Source organism: Sus scrofa, chromosome 2 (assembly GCF_000003025.6).
Source record: "Sus scrofa isolate TJ Tabasco breed Duroc chromosome 2, Sscrofa11.1, whole genome shotgun sequence".
NCBI classification, from domain to species: Eukaryota; Metazoa; Chordata; class Mammalia; order Artiodactyla; family Suidae; genus Sus; species Sus scrofa.
The window spans coordinates 151,429,770-151,447,915 of NC_010444.4; the positions used below are offsets into that span (position 1 = coordinate 151,429,770).

An 18,146-nucleotide genomic window follows, 5' to 3' on the forward strand; every position below is an offset into this window, starting at 1 on the left:
CCACAAGCAGTGGAGACGTGACCGCAGTGGAGACCCTCCCCGCTCTCAGGTCCCCTCCCGGGAGAGGCCCACAGCACCCTGTCTCACGGAGCGGGCTGACAGCACCCATGTCCCTGCTCACGAGACAGAAGCCACCTAGCTACCCGAAGGCTGCTGGCCCGTCCGTGCACCTCTGACCTCCAGCCAGCCCCGCACCTGCTTCACGGAGTCAGGAGGAAGGAGTCCAGGATTGGGGGCGGGGGGCCCTGAACAGAGAGAAGACGCGAGTCACAGAGCGCTCAGCTCAGCGAAGGCAGTTTATTACGGAAAGTAACACGAGGGGTCCTGTTCAGAGGCGGCGACCACGGCGACCCCCTTTCCTGCGGGTGCTGTCGGAGGGGATGGGGGTGACGTCCTCTGTGGGGAGGAAGACAAACCGTCACGGCCTGGAGGGTGGGAAGGGGCCAGGCACCCGCCCCCCCCGCCTGCCGTCCAGTGGACTCTGCTGCTTTCCAGGGAGCCCTCTGCACACAGCAGATGCGTGTGGAGCTGCCCCATCCGTGGTGTCCTCAGCACGTCTATGCAGCTTCAGCTCACTTTCCTCGAAGAGAACTGAGGCCCAGAGACAGCAGGGAGCGTGCACGGGACGCCAGAGGCAGGCGACAAATCCAGGTTTCTGACACGCGGCCCACTGGCCCTAATGGAAAACACTCCCAGAGAGGGTAACCCAAGAATACATCCTTTTAACAGGTTAAGAAAAGGTTGAAAACATTCCAAAAAATCCGGAGGGCTGGACCGTCAGACCAAGGGAAGAACACACAGGGTCACCGCCTTCCTGAGCCGTAAGGGCCCACCAGAGCAGACGCTCGACGACCAGGTTGTCACTGACCGGCGGCCGTACGGAAACTCAGCAGTCGAGGGCCCCGTAGGAGACGCCCCCTCTAACGCGCAGCAACAACCCTCGCGAGAACACTGGGAGCAAGAGACAAGCCCCCCCCAACCCCCAGCTCCATCAGCCACCACTGGGCACCAAAGTTCAGAAGCAGGAAGGCGCTGTCCCAGCAGACATTCAAGGCGACAGGGTGCTCGGGGAGCTCGGGTCACCTGAGGCCCTGGCAGCTCCCATTAACAAACCCAACTGCCAGAGGCCGGCCAACCAGGCCCCGGACCCACTGTACACACGGACCACGCGGCCAGGGGTCAGTGCTTCAGAGCCAAGCCACGCGTGAGCCAAAGAGCGACACTCACCAATCCGCCCAATCTTCATTCCCGAGCGGGCGAGGGCTCTGAGGGCTGACTGGGCACCTGGCCCAGGGGTCTTGGTCCTAGGAAACGAAGGTCTGAGTTAAGGACAGCTTTGGACACGTCATCACAAGATCCCACGACTCCAGGTCAAAGACTGTTTCAGGCTCGCGGGCCCACGGAAGGTTGTCACATCCCCGGCCCCACGGGTCCCAGTTTGCATCCTGCTCTGCCTGCAGCCCATTTAAGCTACTGCCCCTTTGGGTCACACTTTTTGGTCATCTGTTCCATCATCCCAAGACCAAGACACCACTACCTCTGCCTGGACCACTTTACCTTAACCACGTCCTCGTGCATCTGTTCCCAACTTGGCATTTCCCATGCGCCCCCGCCCCTTACCAGGTTCAAGACCCAGCAGCACCTCCCTGGGTCTGCCTATCTCATCACCAGACACGCCGAGCTCGTTTCCACCCGGGACCTTCTCCTTCCGGCATCTCTGGCTGGAACACCTTGCCCTGTGCTTCCCTCACTGGAACCCCAGCGTCACATTTAAGCGTGGGTTTCACCTGTATCACCAACCTAGCCCGGAGACAGGGGTTTCGCGTCCCGGCATGTGCCCATCTGCCTCCGTGCTGTTTAAGTGACTCCCCACCAGCCTAAGAGCCACAGAGGCGGATGGAGACTGCCTCCTTCCTCCGGTCACCCTCTGCTAACGCACACAACGAACAGACAGGGCCGTGAGGACTCCTTGAACACGCAAGTTCAGGCGAGAAGCAATCACAGGCATGCCTCGTTTTACCGCGCTCGAGATTAATTAAAAAAAGAAAAAAAAAAAAACAAGAAAAAAAAAAACGAATAAGGTTCAGGACAATCCTTGTCAGAGAATTAGATTTTTCTAGCAGTAAGATCTTTTTTTTAACAAGAGCCGCACTTGGGGCAGATGGAAGTTCCCAGGCCAGGGACTGAATCAAAACCGCACCTGCCGGCCTACGACCACAGCCACACAGGATCCAAGCTGGGTCTGTGACCGACACCACAGCTCACGGCAACACCGGCTCAAACCTGGCACCACGCGGGTTTAAGCCAGGACAGGGATGAAACCTGCGTCCTCACGGAGAGTAACGGGGTTCGTTGTGACCACTGAGTCGCAAGGGGAACTCCGGCAGGAAGGTGTTTTAGGTGAAAGCGTACGCATTTGTTAAATGACGTGACACCTCATTTAAACCTGACTTCTACACACGCGGGGAAGGCCCAGGTGACTCGCTTTCCTGAGCTACCTGCTGTCTGCGGCCTGGAACCAAACCCACAGCAACAGCAGCTCTTGCCGTGTCCTATTAGTCACACACCAACCTAGGCAGCGGGGTACGAAGTCCCCAAAGAGAAACCAAGCCGACTGAAATCAGGCGCACTGGCGCTCAAGCCCGCGAGCCACTCCCACTCACCGGTTCCCGCCCGTGGCCCGGAGCTTGATGTGGAGGGCAGTGATGCCCAGCTCCTTGCAGCGCTGGGCCACGTCCTGGGCAGCCAGCATAGCGGCGTACGGAGAGGACTCATCCCGGTCGGCCTTCACCTTCATCCCGCCCGTCACGCGACAGATGGTCTCCCTGGGGACAAAAGCACAGGGTCCTCTCTCACCCGCGAGGCTGCAGAGTGTCCGTCAGGCCCCAACAGACGCACCGCCGCTCGGGGCCGGCAGGCGTCCCCGCCGGGGACCGGAAAGCCGCGAGCTCTGCGGGGACAGGCTCCAGAGGCCTGAGACACGTGTGACCCGCCGCACCGGCCGCTCCAACCCCTGCACACGAGGACAGCCAGCCGAGACAGCGAGACCTGCCGCCGGGGTGACGCCAGGCCACCAGCGCCCCTGTAAGTGCCAGGACACCCCGAGGGTTTAGAGACCCCCCCCAGGCTGGGAAGCCGCTGAGGGACACACGTGCCTCCTCTTACACCCCGGGACCCGGAGGCCACACCTTCCTTGAGTGAACGCTCGCTCCAATTCTCACAAGAGACCCTCCACCTGCCGCCCAGCCCCGGGGTCCCTTCCCCCCCTTCTAACCCCAGGCCCTGCGAGCGGGGGCCTGGGCCTCTCCTGATACTCACTTGCCCGAGAGATCGGTGACATGGACGAAAGTGTCATTGAAAGACGCGAAGATGTGACACACGCCGAACACGTTTTCCCCTTCAGCCACCTGCGGGCCGAGGCTGATGACCTGCTCCTCCTTCTTCTCCTTCCCCTTGCGCGGTGCCATTTCTGCGGCAGAGGAACAGCCCCGGCTCCGGGAAGGAGCGCGGGCGCGCGCACTCGCTCGGCCGCCCCCCAGGCCGCGCGGCCTCCCCAGCGGCTGCGGCCCCTTCCCGGCTTCGACGCCGCCCTGCAGCCGCCACGTGCAGCGCCCGCCCTGGCATCACTGATCCAGGAACCGCCCACGAAGGGGCCGCGTCCCCTGCCTTCCCGCCCCGAATCCGTCCCAAGACCCCACGGGACCCGTGCGGCAATTACCCCAACTTCCCAGACCGAAAACAAGCGGGAGACCCGAGGCTCGCTCCCGGGACGACGTTCCCGCTCCTCCCCGCCCCCCGCCGTGGCCCGGCGGAGGTGGCTGTGCCCCTGGGCCCGGCCCCGAGCGGACCCCGCGTTACAGGCGGTTCCGAGCCAAAACCTCCGCCTCCGAGACAGCGCCAACCAGAGTCTGCATCGACCCGCCGCGCGCCTCCCGCCCCGCACCTGGCTTGGCTTTCGCGGCAAAACCTCAGGCCCGCGCCCCGAATCTCGCTGGGCCCCCAGGCCGCAGGATGCCGCTCGATTGTCCCGGCCCAGGGAGCCTACCTGCGCGTCGCCTTCAGACTCCGCCACCGGAAAGAGAGAGTGGGAGGAGGCGGGGCGACGGGTCACGTCCGTATCCCCGGAAGTGAACGTCTGAGGTCACGGGGCGAGGCCGGCTGCTCCGGAAGACGCCGACTTTAGCGTTTCCGAGATGAAGACGCCCTCGAGAATACGGTTGATTCAGTGGGGCGCCTGAGGAGGTAAGGGGCTCGGTGTCCCAGCGAGCGCGTCGGCTTCTAAAGCTGCACGAAGCAGCCGCACTGGGTGGGTGGAGCGGGCCTGCGTCCGGGATGGCGGAGGCCGCAGCTAGACGAACGTCCGGCGCCCCGTCCCCGGCCCGGCCAGCCCGGAGGCGACAGCGCACCGCGTGGCGCGGAGGCGAACAGCAGCAGCGGTGAAAGTCTCATCCGCTGTGTTCTGGGCAAAATAGGAGTAAATTATTCAGTACTTGTCGTTATGTACGAGGCCGGGATAAGCGACCGATAGCCATTGATCCATTTAATCCTTACCACATTATCAAAGACGTCGTTTTGATTTTTCTTTTAGTATTATTATTCATGGCACCTGTGGCATGTGGAAATTCCTGGGCTGGGGTCACGTCAGAGGTGCAGTTGCCACCCTATGCCACAGCAACACCAGATCCAACCCACATTCCGTGACCTACTCCGCAGCTTGCAGCTACGCTGGGTCCTTAACCCACTGAGCAAGATCAGGGATCGAATCCCGGCATCCCATGGATACTAGTCAGGAGTCAGGTTCTTAAGCTGCTCAACCGCAATGGGAACTCCTTTCTTTTTTCTTTCTTTTTTTTTTTTTTTTTTTTTTTTTTTTGGAACTCCTGATTTCTCTTTTAAAGAAAGGGATTTCAGGGGGTTCCCGTTATGGCTCAGCAGACCTGACTAGCATCCATGAGGATGTGGGTTCAATCCCTGGCCTTGCTCAGTGGGTTGAGGATCCGGCATCACTTGCAAGCTGTAGTAGGTCTCTGATGTGGCTCAAATCTGGTGTTGCTGTGGCTGTGGTGTAGGATGGCAGCTGTAGCTCTGATTCGACCCCTAGCTTGGGAAACTCCTGTTCTGCCCATGCAGCCCTAAAAAGACTACCCCCCCCCAAAAGGAAAGGGATTTCAGGATTTCCCTTGTGGTGCATTGGGTTAAGGACTCATCACTGTCACTGCAGGGGTAAACGAGTTCAGTTCCCTGACTTGGGAACTTCTGCATGCTGCAAGTGTGGCCAAAAAAAAAAAAAAAGTGGGTAGCAAAAAGTAAAAGTCATCTCTAAGTTCTTTTTTCTGTCGTCAAATTGGAGCATCGTTGCAGAGGTAACTATCTATACTTAATATATTCCTGTGTTTTCAGCGTGTGATATACCGTCTTACGTAAATGAGGTGATATTCTCTCCAACGTCAGTCGCTTCTTTTTGACTCAACGTTGTGTACATCATCCCAGGACAGCCGATAAGATCTATCACATGTTCGTACAGATGAAGTTTTCATTTTTTAATTTTGAGTGTTAAATGTGCTCACGCAGATAAAAAAATTACAGCGTTATCAAAAAATATATTTTATTTTTAATGGTATTTTATTTTTGTCTTTTTAGGGCCAAACCCATGGCATATGGAGGTTCCCAGGCTAGGGTTCAAATTGGAGCTGTAGCCACTGGTCTGTACCACAGCCACAGTAATGCTAGATCGGAGCCACATCTGCGACCTCCACCACAGCTCACGGCAATGCTCAATCCTTAACCCACTGAACGAGGCCAGGGATTGAACCTGCGTCCTCATGGATACCAGTCAGATTCATTTCCACTGAGCCAGGACAGGAACGCCGACATTTTATCATTATTGTTGTGGTTGTTATTGTTATTATGGCCTCACTCATGGCCTGTGGAAGTTCCTGGGCCAGGGATTGAAAAAAGTATGTCTTAAAAAACCTGCTGTCATTGTCTCCAGCCACGCGGTGCTCTCTCTGGCCAACAACCGGTAATACCTGTATTGCCTTATTTTTTACTATATGGTGTTTCTCTGTATAGCAGAACCGTTGTTTATTTAACCAGTTCTCTTTGTTGGACATGTAGGTTATTTCTAGAATTTTCAAACATAAACAAACTGTCAAGAACACACATGTGCCATTCTTTCCTCTGGGTAGGTTGTCAGAAATCAAAAGGAATGTGTATCTTAAGTTTTGACATTTGTTGCCAAACTGCCTCCCAGAATGTTGATATCAACTTGCATTTCTACTAAACACAGAAACTGAATGTATCTCCTTGGTGTATTGTAAGTATTCTATAATTAGTAAGATCAGACACCCTGGAGTTCCTTTCCTGGTTCAGGGGTTAATGAACCCGACGAGGATCCACGAGGATGCAAGTTCCATCCTTGGCCTCGCTCAGTGGGTTAAGGTGCTGTGAGATGTGGTGTAGACTGCAGACACGGCTCGGAGCCGGCATCACTGTGGCTGTGGCGTAGGCTGGCAGTTGTAGCTCCAGTTCAACTCCTAGCCTCAGAACTTCCATGTGCTGTCGGTATGACAGTAAAAAGCAAAACAAACAAACAAACAAACAAACAAAAACAAGAGCAGACACCTCTTGATGATTGTTTTTCATATTTGCGTCTCTCCTGTGAGTAGTCTGTCTGTATTCTTTGGAAGAAAGACCTTTTTGTTCTCAGGTAGTGATTTCCCCAGTGGAGGAGGGATGCGAACGGAGAGTGGACTTGTGTGTTGTCAGTTCAGCTTTGGGTAAGAGTTACAGTCAACAGTCAGCTCTCCGCACCTCAGTGGCGGAAGGCTTGGTGAAGGGAGCGTGGCTTGATCTTATGGCCGAAGCTGGTCCCCACTGTCGCCTTGGGGCAGATTTTGCCCTTGGAAAGCGCCAGAAGCCATCTGGTCTTCACCCCAGAAACCATCGAAGTTGCTGCTTTCAAACGCCACTGAGATTTTTTTTTCTTATTTTGGCTACGCCTGGGATCAAACCCGCACCACAGCAGTGGTCCAAGCCATAGCCCTGACTATGCTGGATCCTTAACTGCCAAGCCATCAGGGAATGCTGATTTTTTAAAATCAGCATGTTTATTATAGCAAAAAGTTATTAGGTGTGGGTCCTTGGGCAAAACCTGTACCCTCTCTGGACTTGGTTTTCTCATCTGCAAAATGGGATAGTAACGGGATTTTTAGGAAATGTACATTGAAACATAGCTTTATTGGGCATTTACTTGATGCCAGGCTCTGAGATGCAAGAATAACGTCATCTAAGCTAAGACCGGAAAACAGAGTAGGGGCAGCCAGACGCCGGCAGACAGGATGGGCTGCACAGGGCTGGTGTGCCCAGACGTCCAGAGCGGGAAGGGGCTCGGAGCGCTCAAGGCTCTTAAGGTACAGCCGGTGTCATGCGGGAGGGAGGAAGGCTGGGAGACGAGCTGGAGGCGGAGCAGGAGCCCCCTCTGCGGGCAGGCGACCTTGTGGTTCCCCCGGCACAGGGGCGCCATCTGCCCCCAGGCTCGCGGGGGGGCCGTCCCCGGTCCCCGTGGATGCGCAGCCGTCGAGCGCACGGACCTTCAGATCAGAGCCGACAGTGGTCCCCGCGCCTTGGAGTCCCCCCACCCCCGCAAGAAGGGCAGACACACCGTCCCAGTGAGTTTCCTGTTAGCGGAGAAGGCGTCAGGGGTGTCGGGGGCAGGGGAGGGCGGCGGCGGGGCGGCCTGGCGGAGCAGAGGTGTGAGGGAGGAAGCTGAGCCTGCCTTGCCGGCCCCTGCGGAAGGTTGTCACAGGCTGGGGACAACGCAGCCGGAGGCCTACAGGTGGAAGCCCTGTCGCGTTCTAGAAAGAGCACGGGTGGCGTGGGGCAAGGGAGGGGAGGGCGGGTGCCCAGGCGTGGGCATGGGGCGGCATAGGCCTCTAGGGCACGGAGGGACCCTGGCTTTTACTCCCAGTGGCGCCGCGGAGCGTTTGGGCAGAGGAGCGATGGACTCGGGCTCGACTTTGATGGGGTCGCTGTCGCTGCTCTGCGGCCAGAGGCCTGGCAGCAGGAATGAGCCTGGGGCTCAAGCAGAGGCGGGCTCACCGCTGGGACGTGAAAGACGGCGGGTAGCTGAGACCAAGGTGGCGTGAGCGGGGGTGGAACGTAGTGGTCAGAATGTGGTCGTGTTTTGCAAGGAGATCCAGCGGGAGGGACCTCCTGGTGGATGAAACGTGGCGTGGGAGCCAGCGCTGCCGGAGCCGGGCCTGGCCCTCAGGGCTCAAGCAGCCGGGAGGCGAGAGGGAGCCGCCCCCAGCTGGGACCGGAGGCCTGGGAGGGCGGAGGAGACTTGCGGGAGGAGAGGCTGTGCTCGCTGTGCGGCCTGTGCTGGAGACGTTTATCATGCGTCCACGTGGAGCTGTCCAGGGGTCTTGGGGTGGGTGAGTCTGGGGCTAAGGAGGCGTAAATCTGGGGTCCCAGCAACTAGATGGCCCCTTGAATGAGGCCGCACGTACCTACCGAGGAATGAGCATAGCCAGAGAAGAGGGCCAGGGACAGAGCGTCAGAGCCTGGGGACAAGAGAAGGAGAGAGCAGGGACCAGGAAGCGGGGACCAAGGGGACGTCGGGGGCCAGGTGCAGAGCAGCGTCAGGGAGAAGGAAGCAGGCAGCTGTAGGAGCACACGTCCCGGGAGGCCACAGAAGACGGAGGCTGGGGATGGCAGCTGCAGCAGCTCTAGGCCCTTGGGGACCTTGACAAAAGCAGTTTCATTGTGTATGTATGTGGGGAGCGGGGGCGGGGGTGTGCGTGTGTGCAAGCTCCAGGGGAGTAGATTTAGGAGAGAAGGAGAAGGGAGTCCCCGTGTAGCACAGTGGATTCAGGATCCACTGTTGTCACCGCAGCAGCTCAGGTCACCTGCTGTGGTCACCTGCTGGCCACCTGCTGTGGTCACCTGCTGGCCACCTGCTGTGGCCCAGGTTCAGCCCCTGACCCAGGAACTTCCGCGTGCCGTTTTTTTGGCAGGCCTGGCCAAAGGAGAGACAGAGAGCAGTGTAGACAGTGCTGGAGTTTTGCTGCAAAGCTGTGCAAAAGGGTGGAAGAATGAGGAAGTAGGATCCGGGATTTCTTTTCCTGTGTGTGTGTGTGTGTGTGTGTGTTTGGGGCCACTCCCGCGGCATATGGAGGTTCCCAGGCTAGGGGTTGAATCGGAGCTGCAGCTGCCGGCCTGCACCACAGCCACCAAAACTCCAGACCCGAGTCACGTCTGCGACCTGCACCACAGCTCATGGCAACGCCATGGCCAGGGATTGAACCCGCGTCCGCATGGGTGCTGGTAGGGTTCACTACTGCTGAGCCATGACGGGAGCTCCAGAGGCCCTCTTCTGTTTCCTGTGTTAGGATTGCCTCACTAACAGATACCTGCATCCGGGTAGGAAGAGCCTGGCGGGGGGCGGGAAGTCACGATGGAGCCGTGTCCTTGAGTGGGAGGAGGTGGAGGCAGCAGCTTCGCAGAGGAGCCTGCCTGGTCCATCTGCAAACGGGGACAAACGGGGAGTGGGCAGGCGCTGGAGGTGCGCGCGGGGGGTGGGGGTGGGGGTGGGGAGAACCGTCTCACGAGAGATGAGAGACGAGAGACGTAGGCAGCCAGCAGCTGGGAGGCGGGGGGGGGGGACACTTGAAGATGGGAGGGGAGAGGGTGAAATCTCACCAAGGCCAGGGCAGGAGTGGGGCTCTGGGTCCCCTTGACATTTTCTCTGGCTGCGGTCAGATGCTCGGGTACAAGGGATCGGATCTAACCAGGGGTGTGGTTTTTCCAAGAGGAAGTGGGGGGTCTTGAGGGTGACTGTACAGGAGCAGGGGTCACCACTGAGCGTGGCCCTGAAGCCAGGTAGTGGGGGGAGTGAGACGCGGGGGCATAAGGATGGTGGCGCCTGATGGGGCAGGGATGGCTGAAGTCGAGGGCCGGCTGCAGCTTTGAGTTGGGACCAGGGACTGGGGCCGGTGCCTGGGCTGATGGTTAGGGAGGGCGTTTCAGCCCGTGGGGCTGAGGGGCTGAGATGGGGGCGGTGAAGCGGGTCAGGGACCAGAGACCAGGGCGACAACAGCGCCATCCACGGCAGTGTGGGGGTGGCCGCGAACTACAGTAGGAGCAACCTGACCGAGAGGCCCTGAGTCCAGGGCACGCCCTCAAGGACGGGAGGGTGTGACCCGTGCCGGGCCGTGTCTGTGTCCACGTGGAGCTGTGGGTGGTGCAGAGACCCGATTCCAAACGGGCATCCTGCAGGGTTGGATCCAGAGGGGCAGGAATGGGAATGGCCTGGGAGGGACGGTGCCAGGCAGGGAGGGCAGCATCCCCATGGCTGCCCCCCCCACCTTTCCCTCCTGTCCACGGGCTGCGGAGGAGAGGGGAGAAGCCTCTGGGAGAGCAGGTCTCCCGGGGCGATCGGGAGTGTTGAGAGGAGCGACCGGGATGGGGGAGCTTCCGCTGCAGGCCTTCTGGGATCCCAAGGGCAGCAGGGCTTGGGGGGAGCCCCGTGGGGGCGGGGGGGGCGGCTGCCCAGGCCCAGGGGCTGGAGAGCTGGAAAGAAGGGGGGCCCCCAGTGCGGAGGAGGAGGGAGGCCACCTGAGGTCAGTGCCTGGATGGTGGCAGCAACGGGCTCCCTTCCCTGGAGCCCTGAGCACAGGCCAGACCCTGTGCCGAGCGAGGTGCAGACACCCTGGCAGTGGCTCCTCTCTGTACCCTGTGCGGCAGAAACTGGCATCCCCACACTTCATAACCAGGGAGACAGGCGGGCAGCAGCCATCAGCAGTCATGCCAGCCTCTGAAGCCTGGCGGTCTGACCCGGTTTTCCCTGTCTGAGGCGAAACGGGCGCTCCTTCTTTATTGAGGTTTTATTTACGTAGTTGACTGACGGTGTTGTGTTGGTTTCTGGTGCACAGCAGGGTGACTCAGTTCCGCGTGTACGCGTGTGTGCTCATGGTCCTTTTCATACTCTTTCCATTAAGCTACGAGATGATGCATGTGGGAGCTCCCATCACGGCCCAGTGGTTAATGAACCCTAGCATCCATGAGGACTTGGGTTCAATCCCTGCCCTTGCTCAGTGGGTTGAGGATCTGGTGTTGCCAGGACCTGTGGTGTAGGTCGCAGACGCGGCTCGGATCTGGCGTGGCTGTGCCTGTGGTGTAGGCCGGCAGCTGTAGCTCTGATTCAGCCCCCAGCCTGGGACCCTCCATGTGCCACGGGTGTGGCCCTAAAAAGACAAAAAGAAAAAAGCAGCTATTGAGTATAGTTCCCTGTGGTGGCAGTGGCACCTCCTTTGCCTGTTTTACTTGTTTGTTTATTTTTTATTGTTGTTGTTATTTTAAAAAATCTGTTTATTATTTTATTGTTATTATCATGTGTTTTTATTTTTTTATTATTTTTCCTTTTTAGGGCTGCGCTTGCAGCTCATAGAAGGTCCCAGGCTAGGGGTCAAATCAGAGCCGCAGCTGACAGCAATGCCAGATCCTTAACCCACTGAGTGAGGCCAGGGATTGCACCCACATCCTCATGGATGCTAGTTGGGCTCTTAACCCACTGAGCCACGACAGGAACTCCTATTTGCCTATCTTACATTTAGAAGTTTGCATATGCTAATCCCTAACTGCTGGTTTGTCCTTCTCTTGCCCTGGCCCTTTGGTAACCATAAGTTTCTTTCTTTCTTTGCTCTTGGCCACGGCCTGTGGAGGTTTCCAGGCCAGGCATTGAACTCACACCACAGTAGTGACCTAGGCCACTGCAATGACAACGCCAGGTCCTTAACCCACTGCGCCACAGGAGAACTGCTCTTAAGTTTGTTTGGAAGACTGTGAGTCTGTTTCTGTTTTGTAAATAAGCCCCTTTGTATCGTGTTTCAGATTCCATGTGTAAGTGACACCATTTGTCTTTCTCTGGCTGACTGACTTCTCTTAGTGTGAGAGTCTCTAGTTCCATCCTTGTTGCTGCAGGTGGCATTTTTCATTCTTTTTTATGGCTGAGTAGTATTCCACTGTATGTATGTACCACATCTTTTTTTTTTTTTTTTTTTGGACACACCAAGGAGTGAATCTGAGCCAGAGCTGTGACCTACGCTGACGCTTCAGAAACACCGGGTCCTTTAACCTGCTATGCCAGGCTGGGGAATCGAACCCATGCCTCTGTAGTGACCTGAGCCTCTGTAGGCAGGTTCTTAACCCACTGCACCACAGTGGGAGCTCTGAGACTTTTAACCTTGGATCCAGGCATTTTCTAGTGTCTGTTGAGTGGCCCAAGGGAGAACAGGAAATTGATCTGCGCAGTCCCAGGCTCTCCCGGACCCTCAAAGCCGGAGGCCCTGTGCGTCCCATCCTTAGGACGGTTCATATTCTGATTTGCCTCTGGGGTTCCTCCCCTGGAGGGAGGTTTTGCATGAGGGGGCAGGGCTGGGTGGGGAGAAGAAGCTGCATTAGTTCATTAGTTCACCAGAGGAGCACGGCAGGCGAGGTGTCAGAGACTGGCTGCAGCGCTGTGCGCCCTGGGGCGTGGAGCCCGCCCGAAGCAGCACCCTGCCTGCTTCCTGGAAGCCCTCCGTTTCCGTCCTCCACGGGCTGGGATGTTACAGAGCCCCCCTGCGGTCTGCGGGATGGGCTCTGGACCCTTGGGCACCCGGCGTGGCACATGCAGAGGGGAGCGGTCCAGGGTCTGCCATCAGTGTCTTTGTCCGGGGAAGAGAAGAAGCAAGAAACCCAACGTGCAAACCAGGCCTCCTGCGGGGCCGGGCCCCAGGGCCGCTCCCGCCTGCTCTCTTGTGGCAGCTGTCAGGGGCCCGAGGTGGGAGTGGGGTCAGCCAGGACGGGAGGAGAGCACGGGGGCTGACGCGAAAGCCTGGGGCATCGTCTCGAGTCGGGCGGACCTTCTTCGGGGTCTCTGGGGGGACGTTCCGCGTGGCTGGAGGGAGTGGTGGCAGGTGGACTCACAGCTCGGGGTGCCAGGCCCTGGTGGCTATGGAGAGGCGAGCGCCCTGAAGGACAGCCCGTCTGGGTGCTCCTGGGGCCGAAGGACGGCAGGGCGGCTGGGGCCGGCGGCTGCCGCACCCCCCCCCCCCCGGCCCAGGGGTGGCAAAGACCGCTGGACGCCCCGCGCACCTCAGTGGCCACTAGATGGCGGCGGATGTCCGTGCTCGTGAAGGACAGGCCTTGGCTGGGGACTTAGGAAGGAGCCTTGTGCATTTTGAGCCTCAGGTTGGTTGAGGGCTCTAAGTGAGAGTGCGAGTGTGTGTGTGAGAGAGAGTGTGAGTGTGTGCGACTGTGTGTGAGTGAGTCTGTACTTCGGACATGTGCCCGGGATGTCGTTGGCATGTGGCCTTGTGCACGTCCTGCCCTGGTGCTCGGTCGCACCTCCAGGAGTCCAGGAGCTCCAATTACTGCCCCCTTTGCCAGGGTGGGGGGCTAGGGCAACAAAAGACTGGGGACATGCCCAAGGCTGCTGGGCCGCCGGAGGGGTAAGGGGACGGAGATGGCACTGGGCCTCAAAGCCAGATCTGGCCCCGGCCCCTTGCCACAGGCAGGACCTGCCTGTGAGGACCTGCTCGGCGTCGCCCCAAGTGGAAGAACAAAGCCCGGGGGGCTGGTGGCACCAGGATACAGATCCTCGGCATTTATCCATGCAGCACGTTTGTTGAGCATCCACTGTGTGCCAGGCACTGTGCTGGGCGTCAGTGAGCGAGACAGCGACGGGCAGCCGAGACCCGCAGGCACGTCTGGTAGAGGAGACAGCCAGACATCATACCAGCGAACCCGCTAACCGAAACCCATCTTTGGGAAGGGGTCACGCTGTGGCATGCACAAGTTCCCAGGCCAGGGGTCGGCCCCGAGCCACAGCAGTGACCTGAGCCACAGCGGTGACAATGCTAGATCTTTAACCACTAAGCTACCAGGAAACTCCGACGTCTTTTTTTATGTTTTTGTCTTTTGTCTTTTTAGGGCCACACCCACGGTATATGGAAGGTCCCAGGTGAGGGGTCAGATCGGACCTGTGGCCACCGGCCTACACCACAGCCACAGCCACAGCGACATGGGATCCGAGCTGCGTCTGCCACCTACACCACAGCTCACAGCAATGCCAGATCCCTACCCACTGAGTGAGGCTGGGGTCGAACCTGCGTCCTCGTGGATGCCAGTTGGGTTTGTTAACCACTGAGCCACGACGGGAACTCCCTGCCAGCATCTTTATCATTTCAGATGACAGTGAGTGGTGCGAAGGCAGCAGACCCAAGAAGGTTACAGGCGGCCTCACTCGAGAGCCGGGGCAGGACTCTGAGGAACAGACCAGAGGGTGCAAAGGTGCCGCCGTGAGGGGGCAGGAGAAGCAGCATCCGGGCAGAGGCCACAGCTGGTGCACAAGCTGCCGGGTGGGAGGAGCTGAGGGACTGGCCGGAGGTGAGGGCTGCTGAGGAGAGGGGCGAGAGGCCAGTCGCCCTGGAGGCCAGGGGCTGGCAGGCCCTGGAGAGCAGGGGGCGCTGGAATCCACATCCGTGGGAAGGCGCAGCGCTTCCAGCAGGGCGCCGCGTGCTGTGAGTTGTCTGTTTCAGAGGCCAGTCGGGCTCTGCCGAGAGTCAGGTGGAAAAGGCCGTGGAGGGGGAGGCAGTGTCCATCTTGCGAGATGCTTTGGAAGTGGAGTCAGTCCCGCTTTGACACGGATCGGACCTCGGTGAGGGTGGTGGTTCAGTTCCCAGGCTTGAGCAAGGCGCGGCCATGGGGCCGTTTCCCGAGACGGGAGAGCTGGGAGGCCGTGCCTTGCGTGGAGGCTGGGCCCCCGCTCAGGCTCTGTTACTTTTATTTCGTTGTTTTTACTCAGTGAAGTTTGTTACACTTATGGCTGTACAACGATCGTCACAGCCCAGTTTTATAGCAGGTCCATCCCAACCCCCCAGCCTGTCTCCTTGGGAAACCATGAGTTTTTCAAAGTCTGTGAGTCAGTGTCTGTTCCGCAGAGACGTTCACTGTGTCCTTTTCCTAGATTCCACGTGTCATGTAAGCGACAGCATTTGATGATGGTGTCTCACTGTCTGACTTCACTGACCATAACTTCTAGGTCCATCCGTGTTGCTGCAAATGCCATTTTTTATTTCCTTTTGATGGCTGAGTAATATTCCATTGTGTGTATGGACCACATCTTCTTGATCCACTCCTCTGTCGATGGGCATTTAGGTCGTTTCCATGTCTTGGCTACTGTAAGTAGTGCTGCAGTGAACACTGAAGTACACGTGTCTTTGCGAGTTGTGGTTTTCTCTGGGTAGACGCCCAGGAGTGGGATTGCTGGGTCAAATGGTCGTTCTATGTTTAGTCTTCTGAGGCATCTCCACACTGTTTTCCACAGTGGCTGCACCAATTGACAATCCCACCAACAGTGTAAGAGGGTTCCTTTTTCTCCACACCCGCTCCAGCACTTGCTATTTGTAGACTTTTTGATGATGGCCATTCTGGCCGGTGTAAGGTGGTCCCTCAGCGTGGTTTTGAGGTACGTTTCTCCAATAATGCGTGATGTTGAACATCTTTTCATGTGTTTTTTGGCCGTCTGTATATCTTCTTTGGAGAACTGTCTGTTTAGATCTTCTGCCCATTTTTGGATGGGCTTGTTTGTTTCCTTGGTATGGAGCTGCAGGAGGTGGTTGTAAAGTTTGGAGATTAACCCTTTGTCAGTCACTTCATTTGCAGATATTTTCTTCCCTTCTGTGGGTTGTCTTTTGGTTTTGTTTAAAGTTTTCTTTGCTGTGCAGAAACTTTTAAGTTTGATTAGGTCCCATTTGTTTGTTTTTGTTTTTATTGTCATGACTCTAGGAGGTGGATCTGAGATGTTGCTGTCGTTTATGGCAGAGGGTGTTTGGCCTGTGTTTTCCTCTAGGAGTTTGATAGTGTCTGGTCTTGTATCATCGAGGTCTTTAATCCGTTTGGAGGTTATTTTTGCCTGTGGTGTCAGGGGGGTTCTGATTCCATCTCTGCGCGTGGCTGTCAGTCTTCCCGGCGCCGCTCACTGAAGGGGCTGTCCTTTCTCAGGGCGTGTTCTTGCCTAGGCCTGTCATTTTGGAAGCCACTCACGTGACATCCTGGTAGAAGGATGAAGCAGGTAGTGGGGGCTCATTAGGAAGGTCAGGGCTGCTGGTAAATCCTCAGGAGCCTCTCGATTGTACTTCCTGTCACGGCATTAGATGGGCTCCCAGAGCCCAAAGGCCAGGCAGCTCAGTAAGGGCAGCAGTCAGGGCCCCTCGCTGCAGGTGTGCGGGGCGCCTGGCCGAGGGCACTCTTGACTGCTGGGGGGGAGCCCTCGTTGCGGGAGGTAGCACGAAACGGCCCTGGAGCATACTGGAGACAGGACTCCGCGTGGCCCTGGATGGCGTGGAGGAGCTGGACATGCTGGCGCTGCCTCTTTGGGGAGAGCTTTCTTCAGAGGCACTTCCCCCACTGCCATCTGGCCGAGGCCAGAGACACAGACCCTGGCTGGGACGGGGGCAGGGCAGCCTCTGTAATTTCAGCTGAGGGCAGAGGTCGGGGTTTGGGTGCCACCTGGTGTGAGGTTCCTCTTTCTGCCCCCCCGCCCCGTGACTATCTGGCTGACAGCACCCCTCCCGCAGCTGCAGCTCCCGAGCCTCCCGGGGGAGGGCCGGCCAGGGAGCCACAGTGCCACCTGGAAGGACGCGGGGTCAGGTGGCAGAGCCTCCCGGCGAAGGGGCTCCTTGGACGGGGCTGCCACGTTTAATTAGTGGTCGCGAAGCCCAGAACATGCAAGCAGAAGGGCCCCCCTTCATCTTCACAACTTCCCCACCAGCCTGGATGAAAGGGCCAGGGAGGGGCTGGGTGGCGGTCGTCATGAGTCGCGGCGCTGACGAAGAGAGACGGGGGCGACCCGGGCCGCCTCCTTCCCCGCTCTGGCTGCCTCGCCTCCTCCTCCTCCGGCTCTGCGTCCTTTCTCCTTCCTTTCCGCCCTCGCCTCGCGCCCCCCCCCCCCAGTCTTTTCCCCTTTTTCTCCAGGCCTTGCCTCTTCCTCTGGCCTCCTTTCAAGGCCGGGGGCTCGTCAGCTCTCTGTGCTGGGATGCTGCAGCGGCGGGACACTCGGGAAGCACCCCTGGGTGCGCCTGGGGTGCAGAGGGCTGTTCCTTCCCCGTCTTACCCAGAGTTACTGAGCGGCCGCTGCGGGCCAGGCGCAGGGTTAGGCCCCCGGGCTTCCGTGCTGAACAGGAGACAGGGCCCTGCCCTGGGGAGGCGGACAGCAAACAGGAGACGGACAAGGACCCTTGAGGTGGCAGATCGATGCCCACTAGGAAGCGAGAGACAGCAGGTGTGCTGGAGGCTGAGGGACCAGGGAGGCGTCTCTGAGGAGGCGCCGTTCGGGCGGCGAGCGAGCTGAATGCTGCGGAGGAGCTCGTCGGAGAATGACCGAGAAGAGTGCGGGCAGGGAGAGCGGCCTCTGCCACAGCCCTGAGCTGGAGAGGGTGGTGGGCCGCGCGAGGGCCTGGAGAGGATGAGGTGGTGGGAGAGGCCGGCGTGCGCTGGGGCAGCGGGGGCCCAGCCCGTCCCGGCGGCCTGTCTCGCGCGTCTTGATTTTCCAGCCGGGGCTCTGCGTTTCCATTTCGCTCTGGGCCCGTCGTTCCAGCGCCGGCCCTCCTCGGGGCTCGGTCTGTGCGCGAGCTGCGAAGGCGGGGAGGCTGGGTTTGCTGAATGAAGGAAGGAAGGGAAGCCTGGGGGCGCGCGTGCAAGCTTATCTGTGAGGCCGTCGCCCGCCGCGCAGGCCTAGACCCGGGCGCTGCTCACCCTCGACGCGGCTGCCCCCCCCCTCCCCGAGTCCCGCAGCCCCGCTGGGTTTCCGGCCCGTAACCAGAGCAGCGCCCAGGGCTGCGTGCCCAGGCCGGAAGTAGCGCCGGGAATGGGATGGTGCGGCCAGGTCACCCCAGCCCCGGGTTGGGAAATAAGGTGACTCTTCCACCCCAGGTGGAGGTGGCCCTGTCTCGCCCGTGAGACCTGAGATGTTGGAGCCAGACAGACTTGAGTTCAGATCGCCTTCCCCCTCTGACCAGGGTGCAAATAAGTGGGCGTTGGGCAGGTGCCTTGCTTCTCTGAGCCCCTGCTTCCTGGAACTGTGGAGAGACCCGATGAGGTGA

The 18,146-nt window shown here is 58.7% G+C and overlaps 2 protein-coding genes across 4 annotated transcripts in view; one reads left to right on the forward strand and one right to left on the reverse strand.

Annotated features, from left to right (window-relative positions):
- RPS14 (ribosomal protein S14) lies at positions 278-4,182 on the reverse strand. 3 transcript variants are annotated; one of them, XM_021085028.1, is made up of 5 exons: positions 3,944-4,082; positions 3,319-3,469; positions 2,664-2,825; positions 1,228-1,304; positions 278-396 (listed from the first exon to the last, which is right to left on the reverse strand). In XM_021085028.1, the coding sequence occupies exons 2-5, from the start codon at positions 3,465-3,467 to the stop codon at positions 329-331; spliced, it is 456 nt and encodes a 151-aa protein (XP_020940687.1). In that variant the 5' UTR covers positions 3,468-3,469; positions 3,944-4,082; the 3' UTR covers positions 278-328. The 3 variants fall into 3 exon arrangements, with proteins under 3 accessions (XP_020940687.1, XP_020940686.1, XP_020940685.1); XM_021085027.1 differs by having other exon boundaries at positions 279-396; positions 4,046-4,182; XM_021085026.1 differs by having other exon boundaries at positions 279-396; positions 3,319-3,492; positions 4,046-4,159.
- Positions 4,156-18,146, forward strand: part of NDST1 (N-deacetylase and N-sulfotransferase 1) — a 91,985-nt gene continuing 77,994 nt past the window's right edge. Inside the window, exon 1 of the mRNA XM_021085025.1 lies at positions 4,156-4,242. The gene's annotated coding sequence lies outside the window, so the exon portion shown is untranslated. The remainder of the gene's footprint in view (positions 4,243-18,146) is intronic.